The sequence below is a fragment of the Corvus cornix genome, chromosome 2, assembly GCF_000738735.6.
Source record: "Corvus cornix cornix isolate S_Up_H32 chromosome 2, ASM73873v5, whole genome shotgun sequence".
In the NCBI taxonomy this organism is placed as follows: domain Eukaryota; kingdom Metazoa; phylum Chordata; class Aves; order Passeriformes; family Corvidae; genus Corvus; species Corvus cornix.
The window spans coordinates 32,794,670-32,815,031 of NC_046333.1; the positions used below are offsets into that span (position 1 = coordinate 32,794,670).

Genomic DNA, 20,362 nt, shown 5'->3' on the forward strand with positions numbered 1-20,362 from the left:
ACACTGTTCATGTATGCAATTCATGTTGCCTGTATTTTTATTTTAGAAGCACTGAGCAGTAAGTAATTAAAATCTGTCCTAAACTAAAGGTAGTCAAATATTCTTTTTAATGGTTTAGACCGCACATCTCAGCATTGAAAGCTCACAGGCTGAAATGCTCTTTGGTCTAACTGATGCTTTAAATCATTTTAATGACTACCATTTTATATTTTAACTCTTTCAGCCAACTGCAATTGTTCTAAATTTCAGCTTTGCCATTCCATTAGCACATGAGCCACATAAAACTGCTTCCCAGTGCACTTGTGTGAGTCTTCAAAACCCTCTCTGCCAGTAAAACGGAATTATTTGATTTTTCCGAGAAAACGAACACAAAAGGGACATAAAAAGATCAAGCTGAGTTTATTTAAAATTTGGATGAACATCCATGGAACACTCTTGGCTTTATATGCCCAGCTCTTTTTAACACTGTGGTGGTACAGCATTTTGGATAGTGTGGTGTCTAAGTTAACCAGGTTCACTCAGCATCTTCCTCCAGGGTAGGATTACAGACAGGTTGTATAACTCAAGTGTTTACCCACTCACTTACTGTAAACTCAGGCCCTGCTTAAATTCCTGGAGAGAAAAGAATTAAAGGAGAAAGTTGTTCAAAGCATTACAATGTGCAATTTCAATTCAAGGCATGATGGAAGTAGCTGTGTGGGAGGATATTACTTCATTATAAACCTAAATCAGATGTACAAAGATTTCTATCATCTCCAGAGACCATTCCATCAGGCTCTACAAGAGGCTTTAAAGTGAAGAAAAATAGCCCCCTGTCCCTTCAGGCTTGAGAAAGTTGTATGGCTTTTTTAACAGTTTCTAATGAAATCGCATATTATTGCTGCTCCCCTGGGAGACTTCAAAAGTCACGCAAACTTCACAGAGCCCACATGTTCTTAAACGTCAACCAAAAGACCACTATGGAAATAAATTGCAGTTCTCCAACTGGCATTTGACATTCTCTACTGTTTTTCAGTGGGGTGAAATTGTCTTTCTTCTAAACCATGCTGATAAATTAAATGAGTTACTAAGCCTGGCATTATTTTATGTTTTAACGCACACTGAAATAAAACATTTCAGAGTGGGATTTGCTTTCTGCGTAATATTTGGGGGAGACATGAAACAAACCTAGGCGTTTCAAACATGTTTAAGGGGCTAATATGTACATGAATATTTTCTTCAAGCTCCTCATTGTGTATTCATGGCTACTGCCAAACACAATAACAGACATGGGGCATTAGGATATGAAATGGGAAGTGGTCACATTTTCAAAGGGAGCTGTTGGGTGCCAAACACTTCTGAAAATCTGGCCCCTAACTCTTTGGTGCCGTTCCAGAAAGAAATATCTCTATCCTGGCCATTGTCCAACCAGCTTTGGAAATAATTTTGCACAGTTATTTCAGTAAAGCATAAAAACCAATCCCCAGCTTTCTCTGCCTGATTAAGCACTGTCACCAATCACTATGCAGCTCTAAGGTACACATGAAATATGCCTAGATAAATCCTCCATCTCCAGAGAAATGTGTTTCCTGTACAACTGTAAATCCAGGTTCTGTGTTGAAACTAATCCAGCCTGGCATTGCTATGGCCCTAAAAAAGTCTCCTTGGAAACAACAAACTTATACAATGGCAAAGTCATCAAATCTTTTCATGCCACAATATTATATTAAAAACACCTGGTTTATTTATACAATGACTTACAGATCAGGGTCCTAGAAATAATAATACATAAACTTTATAGCAAAAAATATACATATTATACTTCATCCTTCTATGGTATATAGAAATTATGTATATTTGTGTGTGGACATATATATAAATATATGGGTTGTACTTAAGATAGGGCACTTAAGTACATGTGTCTACATACACACAGTATACATTTATATATCTTTCTAGGTGCCATGTGTGTGTACTTAGAGACACACAAGCACACACAGAGGAGCATATTTACACTCTGTGAGTAGATGTGTACCTTGCAGAATCTGCACACAAACAGCTGGAGTCCTTCACTGGCTGTGAGCGTCAAAGAGGTAAGTGACCACCCGCATCAGTGTCCATGGAAAGAGAACGAATGTCACCGCTGTGGGCACAGGACTGGTTTGATGCATCTTCCTCTGTGAAGAACTAAATTTGCTGGGCAGTGACACCCTGCAACACAGGGCTTGTTGCATGGTCCAATTTCATTCCAGTTGTCACATGTTTTGACACATCCCGGACCACAGGTATCGTAAACTGCGCCATGTTTACACTGGGTTGCTGAAAGGAGTTAAAAGGAACAAAATATGCATATTACACAGAGCCCCACAAGGAAATTTACTTATCTGTTTGCTTAGTTTCTACTCCAAATATCAAAAAGCACATTTTGGCATTACAATTATCTAGAGGAAAAAATTACTTGTAAAACCATTCCACTCTATTACATCATAAATATAAAAGCAGCAAAATTCCTTATCAAAAGCTATCAAGTCCACAGCAGTATTAACTTTTTTAGAATTTTAACACAGTTAAAGGTATATAATGCTTTGGCAAGATTTCTATCTATATGCAGATCTATGCTTTATATTAAAGGATTAACACACTTATTTATTACAATGCCTTTTATCAAAGATTTCTGAAGCATTTACAAGGACAGACAGTTATTATCAGTTCCACTCCCACAGAAAGAAGAGAATCACCAGATTAGAATTTCTGATCCTAAGATTATACTTTCTATATTTCATATTGCAGCAAACCAAATCAATGCTGTTAATCCAGCAGCACCATTTCTAAAACAAACAAACAAACAAACATTTAAAATTTATTGTATCCATGTTTTGTCTTGTTTTACCAAGGTATCACTGACAGTGAGGATTCTTGTAGTTAAGGATTCCAGTATCCACTCATTAATTTATGTAGCTGACAGCTCAATGCATTTTCAACATAAAGGACTACTGAAGGCTCAGCTAAAAGCCCTATAGCCCCTCCAGATCAATATTTAAACTCTCAACATTTTATATCCTGCCTTTTTAGTATGGAGAATAATACACAGTTCAATGGCAAATAAAAGTCTGTTATACTTTTTAACAGCTGTGCTGATGGCAAAAACAAGGACTGATAAAACCTTCCATAGATGGTAAGGGACTCTGAAGCATCCAGAATCATCTCATGCCATTTTCAAAGAGCCGGTTGTACTAGGGAGGTTTCTTCAACTTTGAGAGGGATTGAAGGTCAAGATTTTTTAAGTAACAGTTTTGTTATGGACAGAAAACACTGTTTTGTTGTGAGGATTGACCTACAGTGTCATTACAGTACTACTATTATTCATAAAGAGGAAACAGACAGATATAAATTGATTAAATATATATGACTTTATCAAAGAGGATAGAAGTCTTATTGCTGAGGCATCATAAATTTAAGGTATTCCTTTTCACCACTAAGGGATCTTCAAAACAGCATCAGCTTCTTGCAAGTTTTACTTCTTGCCCATTTTATGGAATTTATGCATATCTGAAAAGCAGTCCTGAAGAAGGAATTATAACAAGAATGCGTACACAATTCTTAGGACACAGATATTAATAAAGAAACACAAAAATGTAAAAAATGGATAGTACAGAGGAAAATGACCCTGGAGTTACAGAGAATCAAATGCTGAACATTAGATGGATATTAGATATCAGGGGAGAAAAAAACCCAACTTTTTGTCTTTAAGCATAAGAAAGTACCAAGAGCAACCTACCTAGAAACTCTGTGAGACATCTTTAATTGAACATTGTTTTAGAACCGGTTGGAAACAAACATCTATCTGTCAGCTATGTTCAAGATAGGCTTACTCAGTTTTTGGCATAGATCTTTTGAGAATATTTTTCCATCTTTACATTTCTGTCTTGCTCTGCATGGTAACTTCCTTCCATACTAAATAAGGAATAAACAAAATTTATTCTAAAATATTTAGAAAAGAAAATTTAAATGAAACAGGAAATTTAGAAGGTGGGAAAAACACAGAAGCAATATTAAGCATAGAATAAAATGTTAGATTACCAGGAAACTCTACACTTACATAGTGTGTTAAGAATAGAGATTGAATCTCTGTAAGAGGGGAAACAAAAAAGTGCAGATCTCCCAGGAGCTTTGCAAACAATATATTAACAGTCTAGAAAAGTAGAGCAAGACATTCAAGGATGGTGAGTGATTGTCCGCACACCGCGTGAATTATCTTACGGGAGCCTTTTATTAGAAGCTTTTGTCCTTCCTCTCTGAAAATGAGCTTCCCTTTGTAGGATCTCTAATTGACCAACCAAAAACAAACATTAGACTTCAGCACATGTGGTTTCCAATATAGAAAGGAATACAAGCTTCAATTTTAAGGCTGCACAGGTTTCATCCCACAAAGGTTTACTGCAGTAATAGCTGGCCTGTTCTTTCCACCTGAGCTGTGTTTGGTTCCTCAGCCGGTAGGTTTGAGGAAAGTTGGCTAAGGCCTCCTTTCCACTTCCTCGTCTCTACCCCAGAGCAAATGAGAACATATTACAGCCTGCCCTCGGCAGCCATGGCATCTGTAAGTACTCCCCATCTCTGCTTTACCACACGTGGACGTGGGACATCAAAACACCTCCTTATCCTTCAGACGATGCCATGTAGAAGATATGATGACTATTTTCTGCTGTAGGCAGCCTATAATGGCATTATTAACATGCTGTCGAGGGAAAAATCAGAAAAGTACAATGGCTGCTGTTTAAGTTCCCCGGATGGCTTTTATTGTTGAGTGATTCAGTTGTTAACATGTGGTGTGATTGATCCAGAACATTCCACTTCATCAACAGTTTAAAATATAAAAATAAAGACATTCTGCAGAAGGCTTCCCAGGATCTGCTGAAGTGATTCACTACCATGTAAACATGGAAAACAGAAGTGGTGTCTTTGCACCCGTCTTTTAAGACAAATTCCTCTCTTAAAGAACTGAGTTCTGTTACTAATAACTTCTTCCTTAGTACACTAGCAAAAAAAAAAAAAATCAAAAACCCAACCCCAACGTACAAAAGTTACTATTAATACTGTATTTTGAAACATTACCAGTCCCAACAGGATTTTTCCACTCTTCTTCTAGAACATGTGTTTGTCATGACAGATGTGAGCTTCCTCAGACCACTTTCTGAGTTGGCGGGATAATAGCCAGCTCCAGTCCAGAAGCCATATAGTCACATAAATACAGCACTGTGCCTGAGCTAATAAACCCTGCCTAATAAGGCTACAGTTTGCAGACTAGACCTGGTTTAGTTCAACCACTTTGGCAGTTTCACAGAGGAGGCTTGTATCTGTCCGTGCCTGTCTTTGCAGACATGGACGTAATTATTTAGGAGGAACTCTTATTCCCCAACACAAAAGCCAAAATATGTAACATAACTGCTGAAGGATTCCCTTGATTGATGATATCTGGTAAATCTGATTTCACAGAAAATTCTGAACTAATATTTGAGCATCAATGAATCTTCTGGGTTCTTCTGCTAGTGTTACACAGTTGAGAGGTCTTCTGTAGCACTTTTAAATGGAATGTCACTCATAGTGCTTGCAATTCACAACATTTCCTTCTAAGAGAGTTAAAGCCCATGGATCTGGGCACTGACCTTCCCATGATACACTCATGTTAATATTTTCAACTTTCAGTTTTCAGTAGGCTTCCACCAAAAAGCCAGAATAGCCCTCCTGATACATTTACATACAGAATAAAGCAGTTAAAGGAAAGCAACATACAGCAGCAAAAAAGAGTGACACTGGCTAGAAATTACAGCAGGAAAGGGAGTCAAAGCAGAAGAGTCAAAATCAGATACACACTCATCTTCTCCCACTTCAACTGATCACAGAGGAAAAGAGAGAATGGTTCAGATTTTATGAAATTGTTGTAGCATGTCAGCACATCAGCGCATTTTGCATTCTTGCAGGTGTAGTCATGCCCATGGCAGGGAGTTACTGCCTTCTACCATCCTTGAGTCTTCTTCCTCTCGGTGTCCTCAGAAATGCAGTGTTAAATTACTATGTCTCAAGGCCTTTCACCACTTCAGTTTACTTAATTGTACTTTATAAACTTCTTGTTTAACCTTTCTTGGGTTAAAAAATATATATATATCGTTTTTTTCCTTCTCCTTTCCTTTTCAAACCTCTTCCTTCTATTTCTATACTTTATTTTCCCTCTTCCACGTATCACTTTTTCTTATTTCTTATTTCCCTCATGCTGGCTCTCCTGGTTTTTTAACCTTTCCTTGAAAAATCATATTTTTTCCTATGCCCATCCTAACACGTCTCACTCCCCACTACTTTCCATGGCAACCCATATCCTTTTCCTAACCCTCTCAGTTCCCATGTGGATCTCACCAACCTTTTTCAACCCTAACCAATTTCCTTACTCATTCTCTTCTACTTTTCACTCCTCCAGTTAAATGACAGCTGACATTCCCTTTAACGAGTCAACCTCATAGGACAGTAAACCTTGAGCAGCAGTATTCTGCAGAATAACGTAGAGGAGGATAAGCTGTTGCACTGGGGGAGAGAGAAGAGCATGTAGGGAACAGGACATGCAATTCAGCCTCCTGAGCATCCTGTTTGGCTGGCCCTCCAGACAACACAAGTTTCCTGAAGATTATAAAAATGAGCTAAGCTTACAGCAGTTAGGGTAGAGCAACTGGCAACCACACAAGATCTGGTTTTAAAACACACAAAAGTATAATTAAAACCTGACTTTACTAATAAGTATACTCCATATTCTTCAGAACACAACTCTTGCAAGTATCCCACCAGCTATGAAATTTCAAGCAGGAAATGAAAGTCACAGAAAGCTGAAGTTTTATTACAGATATGTTGTTTCCCACCTATGAACTTTCATCTGCAATTGGGACACAATATTTGCAACTATTCGTTTTGGAGAGAAAAAAGGCAAGTTAAAGATTAAAATCTTGATGCTGGCCACTGGACCATATGGAAAGCAGTGGATACACTTTAATGCTTACTGTATGATTTACTGTAGAAAATGGTGCTACTTATCTGACACTGGATACTTAAATAACTGTTTTGAGGGTACTTAGACTTATAGAGCTTATCTATATTTTCTGCTTAACAAGATTACCCCTCTCCCTGTAGAAGAGATTAAAAAACTCATGTTGATTTAAAAACATCTTTCATTAGCTTTAATGGAGGCTGTGTGTTTAAATTCTTTCATAATGTTCTCTCAAGGACTGTTTTTGCCTCAGAAAATTTTCTTGTCTTTGGTAAGATGCCAGAAAAAAAATTGTGAAATGAAGCTTCAATTAGTTAAGTCGTGATAAGTCAACACTTGTATAAACTCCTTAAGGCAGGGGCTGCTAGCAAAGAGTTTTTATTCTTTTTACAGCATCTGCCACAGTGAGGTCTCGGTGTGAAGTGCTTTGGAAAAAAAATCAGGATGCTTGCTTCAGGTTCTGCATGGATCTGGTACCAGATCAACAGATTAAAATGATATACACTACTAGTGCTGTCTAAGACCACATCCTTGAATAGGGTTTTCACTCAACAACACCCTGTTTGGACTGTCCTGTTCCTTTGAAAGAAAAAAAAAAATGAACTTTTGTAAGAAAAAAACGAATCTCTTAGGAACAGTAAATCAAACGTAATTTGCTCTGTCACTCACCCATCCGTGCTAAAATGCCTTCAACAGAAAAGGAAATTGAAGTTGAGAGAGTAGACCCTGTGCCACACACAATCACCAAAATAGACCAGAGAATAATAGCTCTTTGACCAGCGCTGAGTATCCTCCTCTCATTTTTTGTTGGTTTTTTTTTTCAACTACTGTTAATTGCTTTACATAAATCTGAATACGTTCCCAGGCAAACCAATGCCATTACAGAGTGTCCTAAATTAATGAGACCATCATCAGGGGAAATACTCATCTGCAATATTGCATTTTAGTTCAAGTACCCATAACCACAGGCCACTGCTTCTCATGGAAACAATCAGTCACAATTACTTGCAATGAATGCAGTCCTAAGCACACAGCGAATACGGACCAAATGCAATAATTAATGCAGGTTTGCATTTTAATATTCCAACTAAATACATTTGCTCCTCTTTCCCTGTTGAACCTATTGCAATTGTATGCGCATGTTGTCTCCAGAAATATAACTATGTTATGACAGGAGGTCAAAGGAGTTTAAACATTTTCTGTAATCAACAGTTTACGTATCCTGAAAGAAAAACTTCCAAGAACTTCCAAGCTGGTACAATTCCTGTATGATTTTTGATCCTACTTCACCAGTAAAAGGGTAGTAGGATAGTAGCCTATTAGCATATGCAATGGCTTACCAAGCAGCAGTCCCAAAATGCTTACCTGCACAGTTCTGCTCCGGCACCCACTGGACTTTCAGCCCTTCCCTCTGGCAGGCTCGGGCATATGCCAGGAATGACTCACAGTAGCAGTTTTTATGGATCGGACACTCACACATGTCTGTCACACAGGACCTGCAGAACAAAGCCCCAAAACAAATAAGAAAGGAATGCTTTGGCAGATATCTGCCCGAGGCTGGGAGTTTTTACTTTCTAGTCACATGACATTCAATGCCACAGGAACTTGTGCTGAATAGCAAGAAAGTTAAAGGCATCCCTGCGGTTACATCCCAAGGGCTCATCTCTTCTTTGGTGTGCTACTCTGATGCAGAGAAGTCTCCAGAGCACCAGGGGACCTTAAAGAAACAGGGAGTTGAGAAGACCCAAGAAATGTCAGGTAGAAAGAACTGAGACCACAATGGGAGGAGGCAAACTCCATTTTTGCAATGATTTTGTGTCAATATAAGATAAAAACTTTTTTTATTCTTAGAAAGTAATAATTTAATAATTTTATCAATAGCAATAGTGTTAAGTATATGAATTCTGTAGGCAATGAGCACATGTCCCTCCATGCAAGGGATGATGCCTTCTCTCCAGGTTACCTCCACACTCTCCTGCTTTGAAGGCATGAAAATAGTTATATGCCTGTTTTTTCACCAGCATCACTACTAAGTACCAGACTTTAAGATACTCCAAAGGAACAGGGGTGATGCAGCATAACTGAGCAGTTTCATGCTAGGAAATCCCTCAAGCATGGTTCATACCACCCAGTCTCTTCTTCCATTGCATTATGATGTGGAATCACCACAATGACAGGGAGCAAAGCTGCTAACACGGCCCTACGTGAAACTGCTACTGTGGATGTCACCACTATATTTCAAGTTAGCTCATTCAGAACATGTGCCCATTTGGCACAGACCTAAAATATAACTGGCAAGGGCCAAGAGATTTGCAGTCAGTGGTTTCTGCATAGGCAAAATGCTTAGATGTTTCTGCATGTGTAGAATGTGAATTCAGAAATGCTGAGCATCTACTGCTTTCAGCAGAATCATTAAAAGGCAGGGACAAGGTATAGGGAATGCATACTCTGAAAATCATGCCCTCAGTTCCTCTGCTTTCCACTGAAGGTGCTCTGTGCATGAACCTTGGGTGTCAGTGGTCAAGAGCCCCCTGCTCCCTGCATGTTCAGGGGCTTTCCTGTTTCTGAAAGGACAAAGGCACAAATCCTCTTGCAAAGATGAAGGGTTGAAATAAAAAATGAGCTCTTCATGTTAATTGCTCTTCCTGTGGACCATAATATGAATTGTTTATAGGAAAAGGATGGATATAGGCTTAGTTTCCCAAAAACTTTCTCTACAGCAGAAGAGGTAATAGCTTGGAAAAGGTGCAAGCACCTCAGTCAAAGTAATCAGGAGCCCCTAATGCCCATACAATGCTCTAGAGTAATTGAGAACCCTTTATTCAAAACTAAGAGAAATGATTAGTGATCCTTTGAACACAGACAAGCCTGTTTCTCTAAGTCCAACAGTGCCCCTTAAAGAGAAGTATTTCCCCTTGCCAAAGTCACCAGCTACTTTAGTGACCATTCATATGGTTAAACCTGACAGTTTTGCTTGACATTTTCATGAGTTCAATAAATTTACTCTCAGTGGATCCTCAATATAAAATTACCTAAAAAACCACGGTGACAAATAATTAACACAAGTGCTAACGTAAGAAGGTTACTTGTCCTTGATTCACTTGTCCTGATATATACGCACTGTGAATAAACAAAATTGTTTTAGATCAAATATATAACATGCTCATATTTACAGACCAGTTGTTTTCACTTGCAATAACTTTACTTTCTAGGGACAATGTAATGTTATTTCACTTTAGACCTGCGGTAGGTCCCTTTACATCTTTTCCAGTAACAGATGTTGCTGTATGCACATCACAGCTGATAGGCAAGGAATAGATTAGCACAACATCCTTGGCATGGTTTGATGTTGTCAGCTGATAAAAGACCTTGTATAAGCACAAAGGGTCACCTTTTTACGTGACACACTCAATAACATCACACTGTTTCCTTTGGCCACAACATGTCTTTGTGATCTCTTCCTAGTATCCCCGCAGCAGGCACTGTTCCATATACCCCATGCAATTTAAGAGGTGCATGTCTCATTTTACAGTGAAGTAGAAGCTTGCTTGCTACTGAAAGAAATCATCATCACAAACAAAGTCTGTATATAATTTCCATAAATAGTTGATGATCAAGGTACCATTTTATCATAGTTTTGTTTCTGTGCTAGCCCCTTTTATGAAACACATTTCACTGCTCTCCACTCAGATTTAGTTATTATTGATGTCCATGTTGTTTAGGGATGCTTGCCTGTATCAGCTTGGCTATATGTTCACCAACTTATTTGACTTAGAAATTATAAGACCCTAAATCTTAGATACTGCCTCTGCTTTTTAGAGCATAATTTTTTTTTTTTTTCCATTACCCGGAGAGGGATGCCACCTCTTGCACTGAGTCAACGAACCTACAGCTACCTCAGGTGCTTGCATCAGGAAAAGATGAAACATCAGGAAAACTCCAGGCTCACCATGAATCACCCAAGCTTTTTAATAGTTAACATGTTCATGGCAAGGCTAGCACAGACCCCAGCAAAGCCTAGGCATAGTCTGAGGGATCAGGGAAGGGAGGGCACTGTTCCCAGTCTGCGGGAGGGCACTGTTCCCAGTCTGCAGGAGGGCAGCTATGCTCCTTGAGAGTGCAGAGCTTAGCTCCTATATACATGTGAGCAATACTAACCATTAACCCTTGGCACTGAAATGGCCATGGACATCCAGACAGGCTCCAGAGAGAAACATCTAAGCTTTGGCTCAGCACTATTTGCTACAGTGTTCAGCACGGGTGTCCACTGAGGAAGGTAGCACACCCTGTGCAACACAAACCATTGATTCATTACATACCTAATTGCCACTGTAATTTTTATTTTCATTAAGTTTTTAATCCTGGTTACAGCTGCTGGGCTCAAGCCTTAGGCTTAGATGAGGAGGCATCGTCAGATTGTGGCAGTTTTATTAATGAATTACAATTTCTAATTATTTTTACGGTTAATTAAATGAATTAATTAATGTTAAATCAAAAATGAGAGTAAAAAACCTATGTCCACAGCTGCCAAGCCTAGTGAATGAAAATAAAACCTTCTTTTATTTCCTAATGAAAGGGCAGTTGTGAGCAAGGACATGGAAGTAAAAGATGTCCATTCTCTGTGGGCTGGCTCTGAGGGTGACCTGCTGATGGCCCATGGCGAAGCTTCGATTTTGGGTCTGTATTTTTATCAAAAGGTGTTTACTTCTTGCACTTAATTACATTTCTCACATTTACTATTGCTACAGTTGTGTTAAAGAGCTATTATGGGATGATTTACCAAGTAAATTGAAAAACTGATTCTTGTGTACTAACCTAATCCGTTCCCTTTGCAAAAAACTTTGGTATGCCCACAGTTTTTAATTTTTTATCCTCTCCAGAGATATATTTCAAAAAATATTCTCTGCTCCCCCAGATTCTGCCTTCTCATCATTTTTCCTTTGAATCTGATAAAGAGATTTGGTGACACTAACTGCATGTATGTGCATCTTATCTGTATTGTAATCTGACTGGACTGTTCAAACAACAAAAAAAAGTATTTTAGTAAAACTTTGGAATTATGCCAATAATGAAGCTCTACTGACAATTTACTGTACTGCACAGTAATGGAGACTTTGAGTCTTCTGGGGTATTGTGGCTCTTTACCAAGAACAAAGCATTTGCGTAAATGAAGTAAAAACATATTAGAAACTTAACCATCAAAACATTGCAGTCAGACAGAAATAATCCTACAAGAAGACTGCAGCGCAAGTTACTTATAAAATGAAGCTATTTTACTAGCTATGGAAATACAAACAAGATACTTCAGGCAGCCTTAGTTCTGCCCTCAATGAAATCATACAGAGATGCAATGATGCTGTGGTCCAAAAGAAAATTACATTTATTTTAAGGACATATTTACATTTACAAAAAGAAAAACACTTGGATGTGACCGTGCACTTTATCTGGCATCCCTGCTCCAAATAAGCACCAGAGCACAGCCAGCCCCTGAGTCCTCGGCTGGTACCAAGTGTGAACCCTTTTGATGCTGTCTGTGCTGCCTGCAGGGTATGTGTCAGAGATGGCGTTAATTGGGTGTGTATAATCACAAACTGTTGCAAGGGGAAATCCATGAAAGTGAAGGCATCCGGCAGCTGCGGGACACACCCTTGAAGGAGACAAACACACACTCTGCTGCCACATCTTCAAAGAAAACTAGATGAGTACACTCCTTCAGCAACAGCCCTTTTTCATATTAAACCATGGAAAGTCTCCAAGTCCCACAAAGGGCAAAGAACAGAGTCCTGTGCTACATGCAGTATTTAAAAAAAGAAAAAGAAAAGATCACAACAACGAAGCCTACAGCCTTACTCTGTGCCACACAGGATTGAAATTGCAGATGTTCACTTGCTGAACATCAGCAGTTAATTTTCCTCTGCAATACACATGAATCCAAACCCAGAATCAACCATTTCAGGAGGCCCTTATTTTTTCCCCCATGTTTCACCACAGGAGTATGATGCAGTGCATTTTTCAAACGTTTTGGTACCTTCGAGTTGCTCCACACAGATGGAAAACAATAACATCTTCCTCTTTCCATCAGAAGATCTCAAGGGATTTTAAAAAAGCAATTAGAGATAGTGCATCACTACATACCTTTTATGTATATGAAGAAGCATCAGGTGGTGATGGGTTTTGTCCTCTACAGCTGGAATAAGCTGTACAGTTGCAAACTTCAAAGCCTGAAGAGTCATCTGCCTAGAGAGGAAGATTAATTTCCAGCCCCATCATCCTATGAGACATGACTTCCTGGGATAACTTTTTCTTGGGTATGCCAAATCAGAGTTTTAGTACAAGCTTGGCCTAATTTTTTAGGAAAAATTAAAGCCTCTGCCAGTAGTTAAGTTGCTATGAGAAAATTTGTTTGGGCTGTTTTTTCTACAAAGTTCAATAAGTTGCCATTATTTATGGCCCCAGATAGAAAAGACATTTCACAAGGTAAGAAGATAAGAAGATGAGCCATTTTCCAATACATAAGGGAAAGTCTTGTGCTGTTGCTATCGCAAACTGTCTCATCTGCCTGTGCATGATTAGCCTTACTGAAGTACTGAAATATAGTATGTAGAGCTGGAGACTTTTTATGGCTTTGAGGGTTGAGATCAAAGGCCCGAGATCATTCTTTCTTTCTCCAGAGTTTACTAATATTAATGCAAAACCAGCAAATAACTCAAAGAGAGTAGTTTTGGAGGCTGCTGAAAACACAGATCTATTGAGTATTCATTCAAAGCACTTGCCTGGGGAGCAGATTGTTGTTTTATGCAGCAAAGTCATTTTCAAGGATCATTTCTTCCAAGACCAGGTAACCATGTCTATGCTCCCTCTGTGCCTTTCCCACACATCTTAACATTGGTAACACTGTCTTTAATTGGGAATCTGGTAAAGGCATCCATAACAAAGTTAAATCATCAGTGCCCTGACCCTTTTTTCTGGTAAGTGTGAAAATAAGAGTCCACAAAAACTGGCAAGCAGATTATGTGTGCTTTGTACTGGAGACTGCCCCATTCTGAAGAACTCCCACACTGCTGAACAGGCTCCAAAAAATCCCTACAAGTGTGGGAGCAGAAAGGGAACTCACAGCTCATCTTCGGTGAGCTGTGCATAGCAAATGTACTGCAGGCACATCCGCTCCATTGGGGAAATCTCATTCCTATAAAGAAAGCATTGGCCATAATGCTTGAGAATATGACTGTTGTTTTTGGCAGAATGCAGAGGAGGAGTTTGCAGTAGTAGGCATTTGAATCACGCATTCAAATTTCATCCTGATTCCTGATTTTTGTGCAACTTTGATTGAACCATGGACTGTATTGCCACAATGAGCTAAGCAGAGAGAATTATAAAATACACAATTCCATCAAAGGGCAAGAGCTGCATGTGATCTAAGATTTTTGGGGCACAGCAGTCATGTTACACACACACTGAGGAGTCCTAATTAAACTGTGATTGTCATTGTTCCTGGTCCAGATATAGACTTGGCACTCAGATAATTAAACAGAATCACACAAGATACCCATATCTATCCCTGCCTTGCCAAGGAACCTTTCCAAAGCAGTTATTTAGAGTCAACATGGGAAAAGGATGCTTTCAATGCAAGTGGTAATTACTGCTGGTTATTTCCAACATAGCAAAGACAGACAGCAATTCAATTTTGATTTCTTTGCGTATACATCTTCTTAAAAAAAAATCAGAACCCATATTTCCCTCACAAAGGATAAGCAAAAATGGTATTTTCCAAACTGAATAAATGAATGTCCATGTAGACCTCTGAAAAAAACCATATTGTGCTGCACAATATCACCACAAGCCTACACTATGTGCTGCTAAAAATATTATCCGAAAGCCTTTGGATAAAGCCAGAAAGAGTGTTCTGCATGTATTTTTAAACTTTATATAAAGAGCATGCTGTGCCAGAATTGTGTTTCATTGCCTTAACCAACATTATCCACAAGAAAATGGCAAAATTAATAATGAAACATTCTGGAGCATTTTTTAAAACCTCATGAAATAGAAGTTGTCAAGACAGCACTACCCTGACACCTATTTATGATCTCTCACAATATGTAGTACCAGTGGTAAATGCACTTAAAAGGAAGGAAGGAAGAAGAACCAAATAAAGAATGAAATGGCACAGCAACCATACCTACTTCTTTCTTCATAATTGTCATACTAATGTGTCAAGTAGGCTTTTTGCATCTTGTGCTTGGATCCTTACAGGCATCTGTGGCTTTAATTGTACTTTCTGTCCTGAGAATGGAAAGGCTGGCTAAAATTCCTCCATGGGGAAATAGCTGAACAATGACTAAGGAAGACAATGTAGTCCCATGCTGGACTCCAAGAAGCATCTGGTATGACTCAGAATATTTCCTAGAGCTGAAGGTTACAGAACAGCTGAGCAGCTGACTTGCCACCTTTTGAAAGGATTTTTGCCCAAAAAACTCCCAACAGAATATGGAAATGCCACCCACAGCTGTGGAAGAGCTGACCCCTTGCACTCCTACACACTTTCAGAAAATGGAAGAGAGTTTTCACCTCCTCTTCCTATGTTTCAGTTGTGTAGAGTTTCACCTTTATTGTGCAGCCATGGCATTTGAAACAAATAGTCCTGGCATTTGAAATAAATATCTGTATGCAGGAGAACTCAAGTGGCTTGAGTTCATATGTAGTGTATACCTCGAAGTGAAACAATTAAAAAACACTTCTCTGTGCACATTACATATGACTCTGTAATTGGAATTATTGGAATAAAGAGGAAATACAGCATAAGATTTTTAACCCATTTCAAACAACTGCCCAAGATCACACTGAAAAGTACCCATCAAAAATATTCTCATTTTACTTGCATACTGGAGTAGTATAAATACAATTTGTTCCACCCTCTTTGAAGAGACTACTGCAAAAAGGATTAGGCTGCCTGTACGTTGTATGATCTGTGGATTGCATGTCTAGCTGGAAAATGCCAGGACCATAATAATGCTGCACTAGAGCAGAATTTCCAAACCCCTTATAAAGAGCTAATTTGCAATAAAATACTTGGATCAACAATAAGATAAGAGAACCAAATTTAGGAGTATGACCTGGAATCTGACACTGAAGGTTCAAAAGCTAGAACCTGCTTTCTGAAGATACGTATTTCTTCAGTTAATTAATATCTGTAGTCATCCACTTGCAAACATCCATCACAAAACTCGCAAAGGTAACAGTAGCTGTATATCTAAAGCTATATGATAAGGCTTATCATACATTTATGCAATGTTTTGGAAAAAAACACTATAGATGCTCTATGAGTTTAATATTCAGAAGGAAAGTCAACTCCTAAAGGATTTTCTACCAAAAATCCCACCTTTCATAGGTCCAGGGGCCTGAGGTGTACAGCTTATGTGCTCATCACTGATTTCCTATGGCCAAATTGACCTACTTTGTGTTTCCAGTACCCCATCATTTATCATAGAATGTCTTGGGTTGGAAGGGACTTTAAAGATCATCTAGTTCCACCTGCCATGGGTGCTCAAAGGTTGCTCAACCTTCGCAACCAGGTTGCTCAAAACCCCATCCAACCTGGCCTTGAGCACTGCCTGGGATGGGGCATCCACAGCTTCTCTGGGCAATATGTTCCAGTGCCTCATCACTCTCACAGTAAAGACTTTTGTCCTACTATCCAAGCTAAACTTACTCTCATAGATTGAATCCATTCCCCCTTGTCCTATCACTCCAAGTCCTTGTAAAAAGTCCCTCTCCATCCTTCTTGTAGGCTCCCTTTAGGTAGGTACTGGAAGGCCACAACTAGGTCATGCTGAAGCCTTCTTTTTTCCAGACTTGAACAATCCCAATTCTCTCAGCCTTTCCTTGTACGAGAGGTGCTCCATCCCTCTAATCATCTTGGTGGCCCTGCTCTGGACTTGCTCAAAAAAGTTTATGTCCTTTGTATGCTGGGGACTCAAAACTGAATGCAGCACTCTAGGTGGAGTCTCACGAGAGAGTAGTGGAGGGGCAGAATCACCTCTCTCCCAAGCCACAAGAAAAATTCCTAAATTTCATTATGTTTTGGATTTCTTAAGCCAGTAAGATTCCTTATTACAGATCCTGTTCTGACATAACATTGCAGTATTCAAGTTATTCGACTGACCACATCATATGCATACATCGAGTCTTTCTTAAGAGAGGAAAAGAAATGGAGAATGTGTTAGTGGACCTTTTCAATATCCATATTACTATTCTACATTTCCATTCACTGCATGCAATGCTTAGCTTAGCACTTACACTGCTAAAGTGAATTTGCCTTATGACAGAGACACTCCATCATAATGGAATTTTCAGTGTCCTCTGGCACAGCTACCAAGGAAAATCCATCATCGTTATGATCTTTTACATTATGTAACTGACATAAAATTTTATCTTTTTTTTCCATGTCTAGACTTGATTTTTAGAGAATACATCCCCCAGCTCTCTAGTTCTTTAGGCACAAGTGGAGACTGAACTGCCATATCCTATCTAGAAAAGGAAAAAGCCTAGTTAATTTTAATTCCATTTCAAAAAGACAGACACATTGTAATATCCAACTTTATACATTAAAGTACTTTCAGTCAACAGTTAAACTTTTTTATTCTGTTTCACACAGTGCAAATGAACATGGCATGGACTAAATGGTTCTAATATGACTGCATCAGCTTTCACTCTGGTAGACAGAGAGCCCATTAGTGTATTCTGTGTGACAGCCCTCAACTGAGAAAAGCCAGAGGTTTTGCATGAGCTTATAAACATTCTAGCTAGAACCTCAAAAATTATTGGGAGGTTTTGAAGTCATGGCCCTACAGAAATATAAACTATGTAGATATACCAAAAGCATATTGTCATAGTCATCAGATAAACATATAAAATGATACAGGTTTTAAATCTTCAAAATAAAAATTCAAACCAGATCATCTCCTTCTGTCTACTGACAAAATGTATTGTGGCCCTGCTATACTATCTTTCATAAAAATATGTCATATCCAATAATAAGCACAATGAGAACATGAAGCAGGAAATATTTCTGAACTATAAACATAAACTGAAGTTATCTTCAGCTTTTGATGATGATTCACTGTATATATTTCCAAGGAGGTCTTGTGATATAATAATAAACAGGCTGGCTAGTTTAGAAACTCACATTCTTAAACTCTGCAAAGCCCACTCCTTGGCTTAATCCATATAAAATTAACTTCAATCAAGCAGGTTTTTTCCTCTAGGTGGCTGCAGAGCATTTAAAAAGTTGTTGTCTCCAGACAGAATAAGAAAGAAAGAGAGCAGGGGAAAGACCTGATAGGACTGCTATATAGAAAACAGCTTTCTCCTTCATCTTGCTCTCTTTAGAAAACAAGAGCCAAACTCTCCTCTCAGCAAAGTCAGACTCATGGAGAATGTCACCTTCCAGCCAATTGCATCCTCACAGTGCATTTCACCTCTGAGGTCTCCCTCTTTGCTCTTCATCAAAGTAGTTGCTAAAAATAGGACTTGGATGAAGTGGCACAACAGTCAGTTTACCTGAATTGAAAAATTAAAAAAAACCACTCTGTTTCTCGGTTTTATGGCTTCCTGTGTGGTCCTGGCCCAGACCCATACAAAGACATAGGCACATAAAGCATGATTGAGACAGGATTCAAACACATGAATGCAAAACTGCAGTCCTGGCAGGGTTACCCTGACTCCTGCAAGGCTGACCTTTTCATGATGAATATTTAGTTCCTGCCTCTACATTTCCTCAGGCACCTTTGCTTTTGCTCTGCATGTTCTCAAGACCACGTGGGCATTGGCAGGCATAAAGCCTGACTGGCACCCCAACAGTGAGGCCCATCAAGGACGGCTGTCATAAAACAGCAGCAGTGCTGCCATGTCCCATTCAGGATTCAATAGACCAAAGGCAGAGGGTGAGCAGAGTGACAGGGATTCAGCCAGGAGGCAGAGACCTGGTTTCTGCTCTCTGGTCAGTTTGACGTAGCCTGCTACTTCACATGCAGAGAGCTTTGCATACTGCCACAGTTCTTTAACCTTCCTGACTGCAAGGTCTCAAGTGCAAAACACCATACAGAGCATGAAAACACAGTGGATGAAAAGCTGGCTTCAGTGAAGTGGATGGGGATTTTCCTGCTGACAACACAGGAGTCAAGAGTCAGAATTGTCATCAGCTTTTTTTTTTTCAGTTCTGTACTTCAAGGCTTTGAAGGACCCAGACTCTTTCAGGACACCACTGAACATTAAATTCAAGCTTTCTGAATTTAAACGCTATGAATTAAAATTTCCTGTACTAGACATAGTGACTCCAAGACATATCAGCCTGTCCTGGGAACCACAGAAATGTGGTTCGATGTTATAAAGCCAGAATGACCTAATTCTGGGTGAAGTGGGATGATATGAGCAGACAGAGCCAAGGTTTCTTCTCAAAACTTACCTTCCAGTGAGTTGGTTTGGGCATGGTCATTTACTTGGCTAGATACAAAGGCGGCTTGGATGCAAATCGGCAGATTTTAATGCAAAATTACAGCCACATGAGCAAACGTTCCCTAGCACAGAATAATGGTTGTTTTTCCTGTTCATCTGGGGGGCATGTCCAATGGCAAAGATGCTAAGATAAATTCTGGGCTTAGTCTTGTATACAAAGTACTAAACATCTAAATATGGTTTTGCCTCTTTTTGTTGGCTGGGCAGAGACTATGGAACAGATCAGTGCTCGATGCTGGCTACCTTGAACATGCTGCCTGATGGAGTCACAATTCAAGGCAATTCATTCTCTCTCCATCACTTTTCACCCTATAAAATCTTCCCTGGCCTCCCTGCAGAAACAGCAGAGAGATCTCAGAGCTGTACCAGTTTGTTATGAAGCTTGCTGTCAAACTTGGCAGGGGCTGCAAGCTACTATATCCTTTCTCACCAGCAAGGTTTGCGGGTGGAAATTGTCAGCCCCGAGTGTGCCTTTCAGGCTTTGGGAAAAGGGAGGCAGCGCAACTGCAGCAAAGCAGCCCATACAGCACGTCTCCTGAAGAAGCCCAGCTGATAGATGGAGAGAGAAATCCCAAAAGGCAATGAAGAAGGAAAAGCTATTGCTGGAAATTGTGTGGGAGATTGTGTTCATGTTCTCCATGGGTCCTTGGGAACCACAACGTTTACAGTCCATACCTTTGTGAGGCCACTGATTTCTTCCCTTTGAGGTGAGCATGTGGAACTCACTCAGTAGTTTTTCTGCTCCCATGGATCTTTCCACAGGTGGGGAGCCTGAGGGCCCATATGAAAGCATGAGTGGATTAGCTCTGTCAAAACAAAGATCCTGGTTTTGTGCCAGTAAGGAAA

General features: G+C 39.4%; 1 protein-coding gene across 6 annotated transcripts in view; it reads right to left on the minus strand.

The window, feature by feature from the left end:
- Positions 1-376: 376 nt before the first annotated feature.
- BMPER (BMP binding endothelial regulator) overlaps positions 377-20,362 on the minus strand; it is a 148,903-nt gene continuing 128,917 nt past the window's right edge. For all 6 annotated transcript variants that reach the window (XM_019285473.3, XM_039548177.1, XM_039548175.1 and 3 more), the window contains 2 exons: positions 8,372-8,502; positions 377-2,298 (listed from right to left, as the gene is read on the minus strand). In XM_019285473.3, the coding sequence (XP_019141018.1) occupies positions 2,117-2,298; positions 8,372-8,502 (313 nt within the window). In that variant the 3' untranslated portion in view covers positions 377-2,116. The remainder of the gene's footprint in view (positions 2,299-8,371; positions 8,503-20,362) is intronic.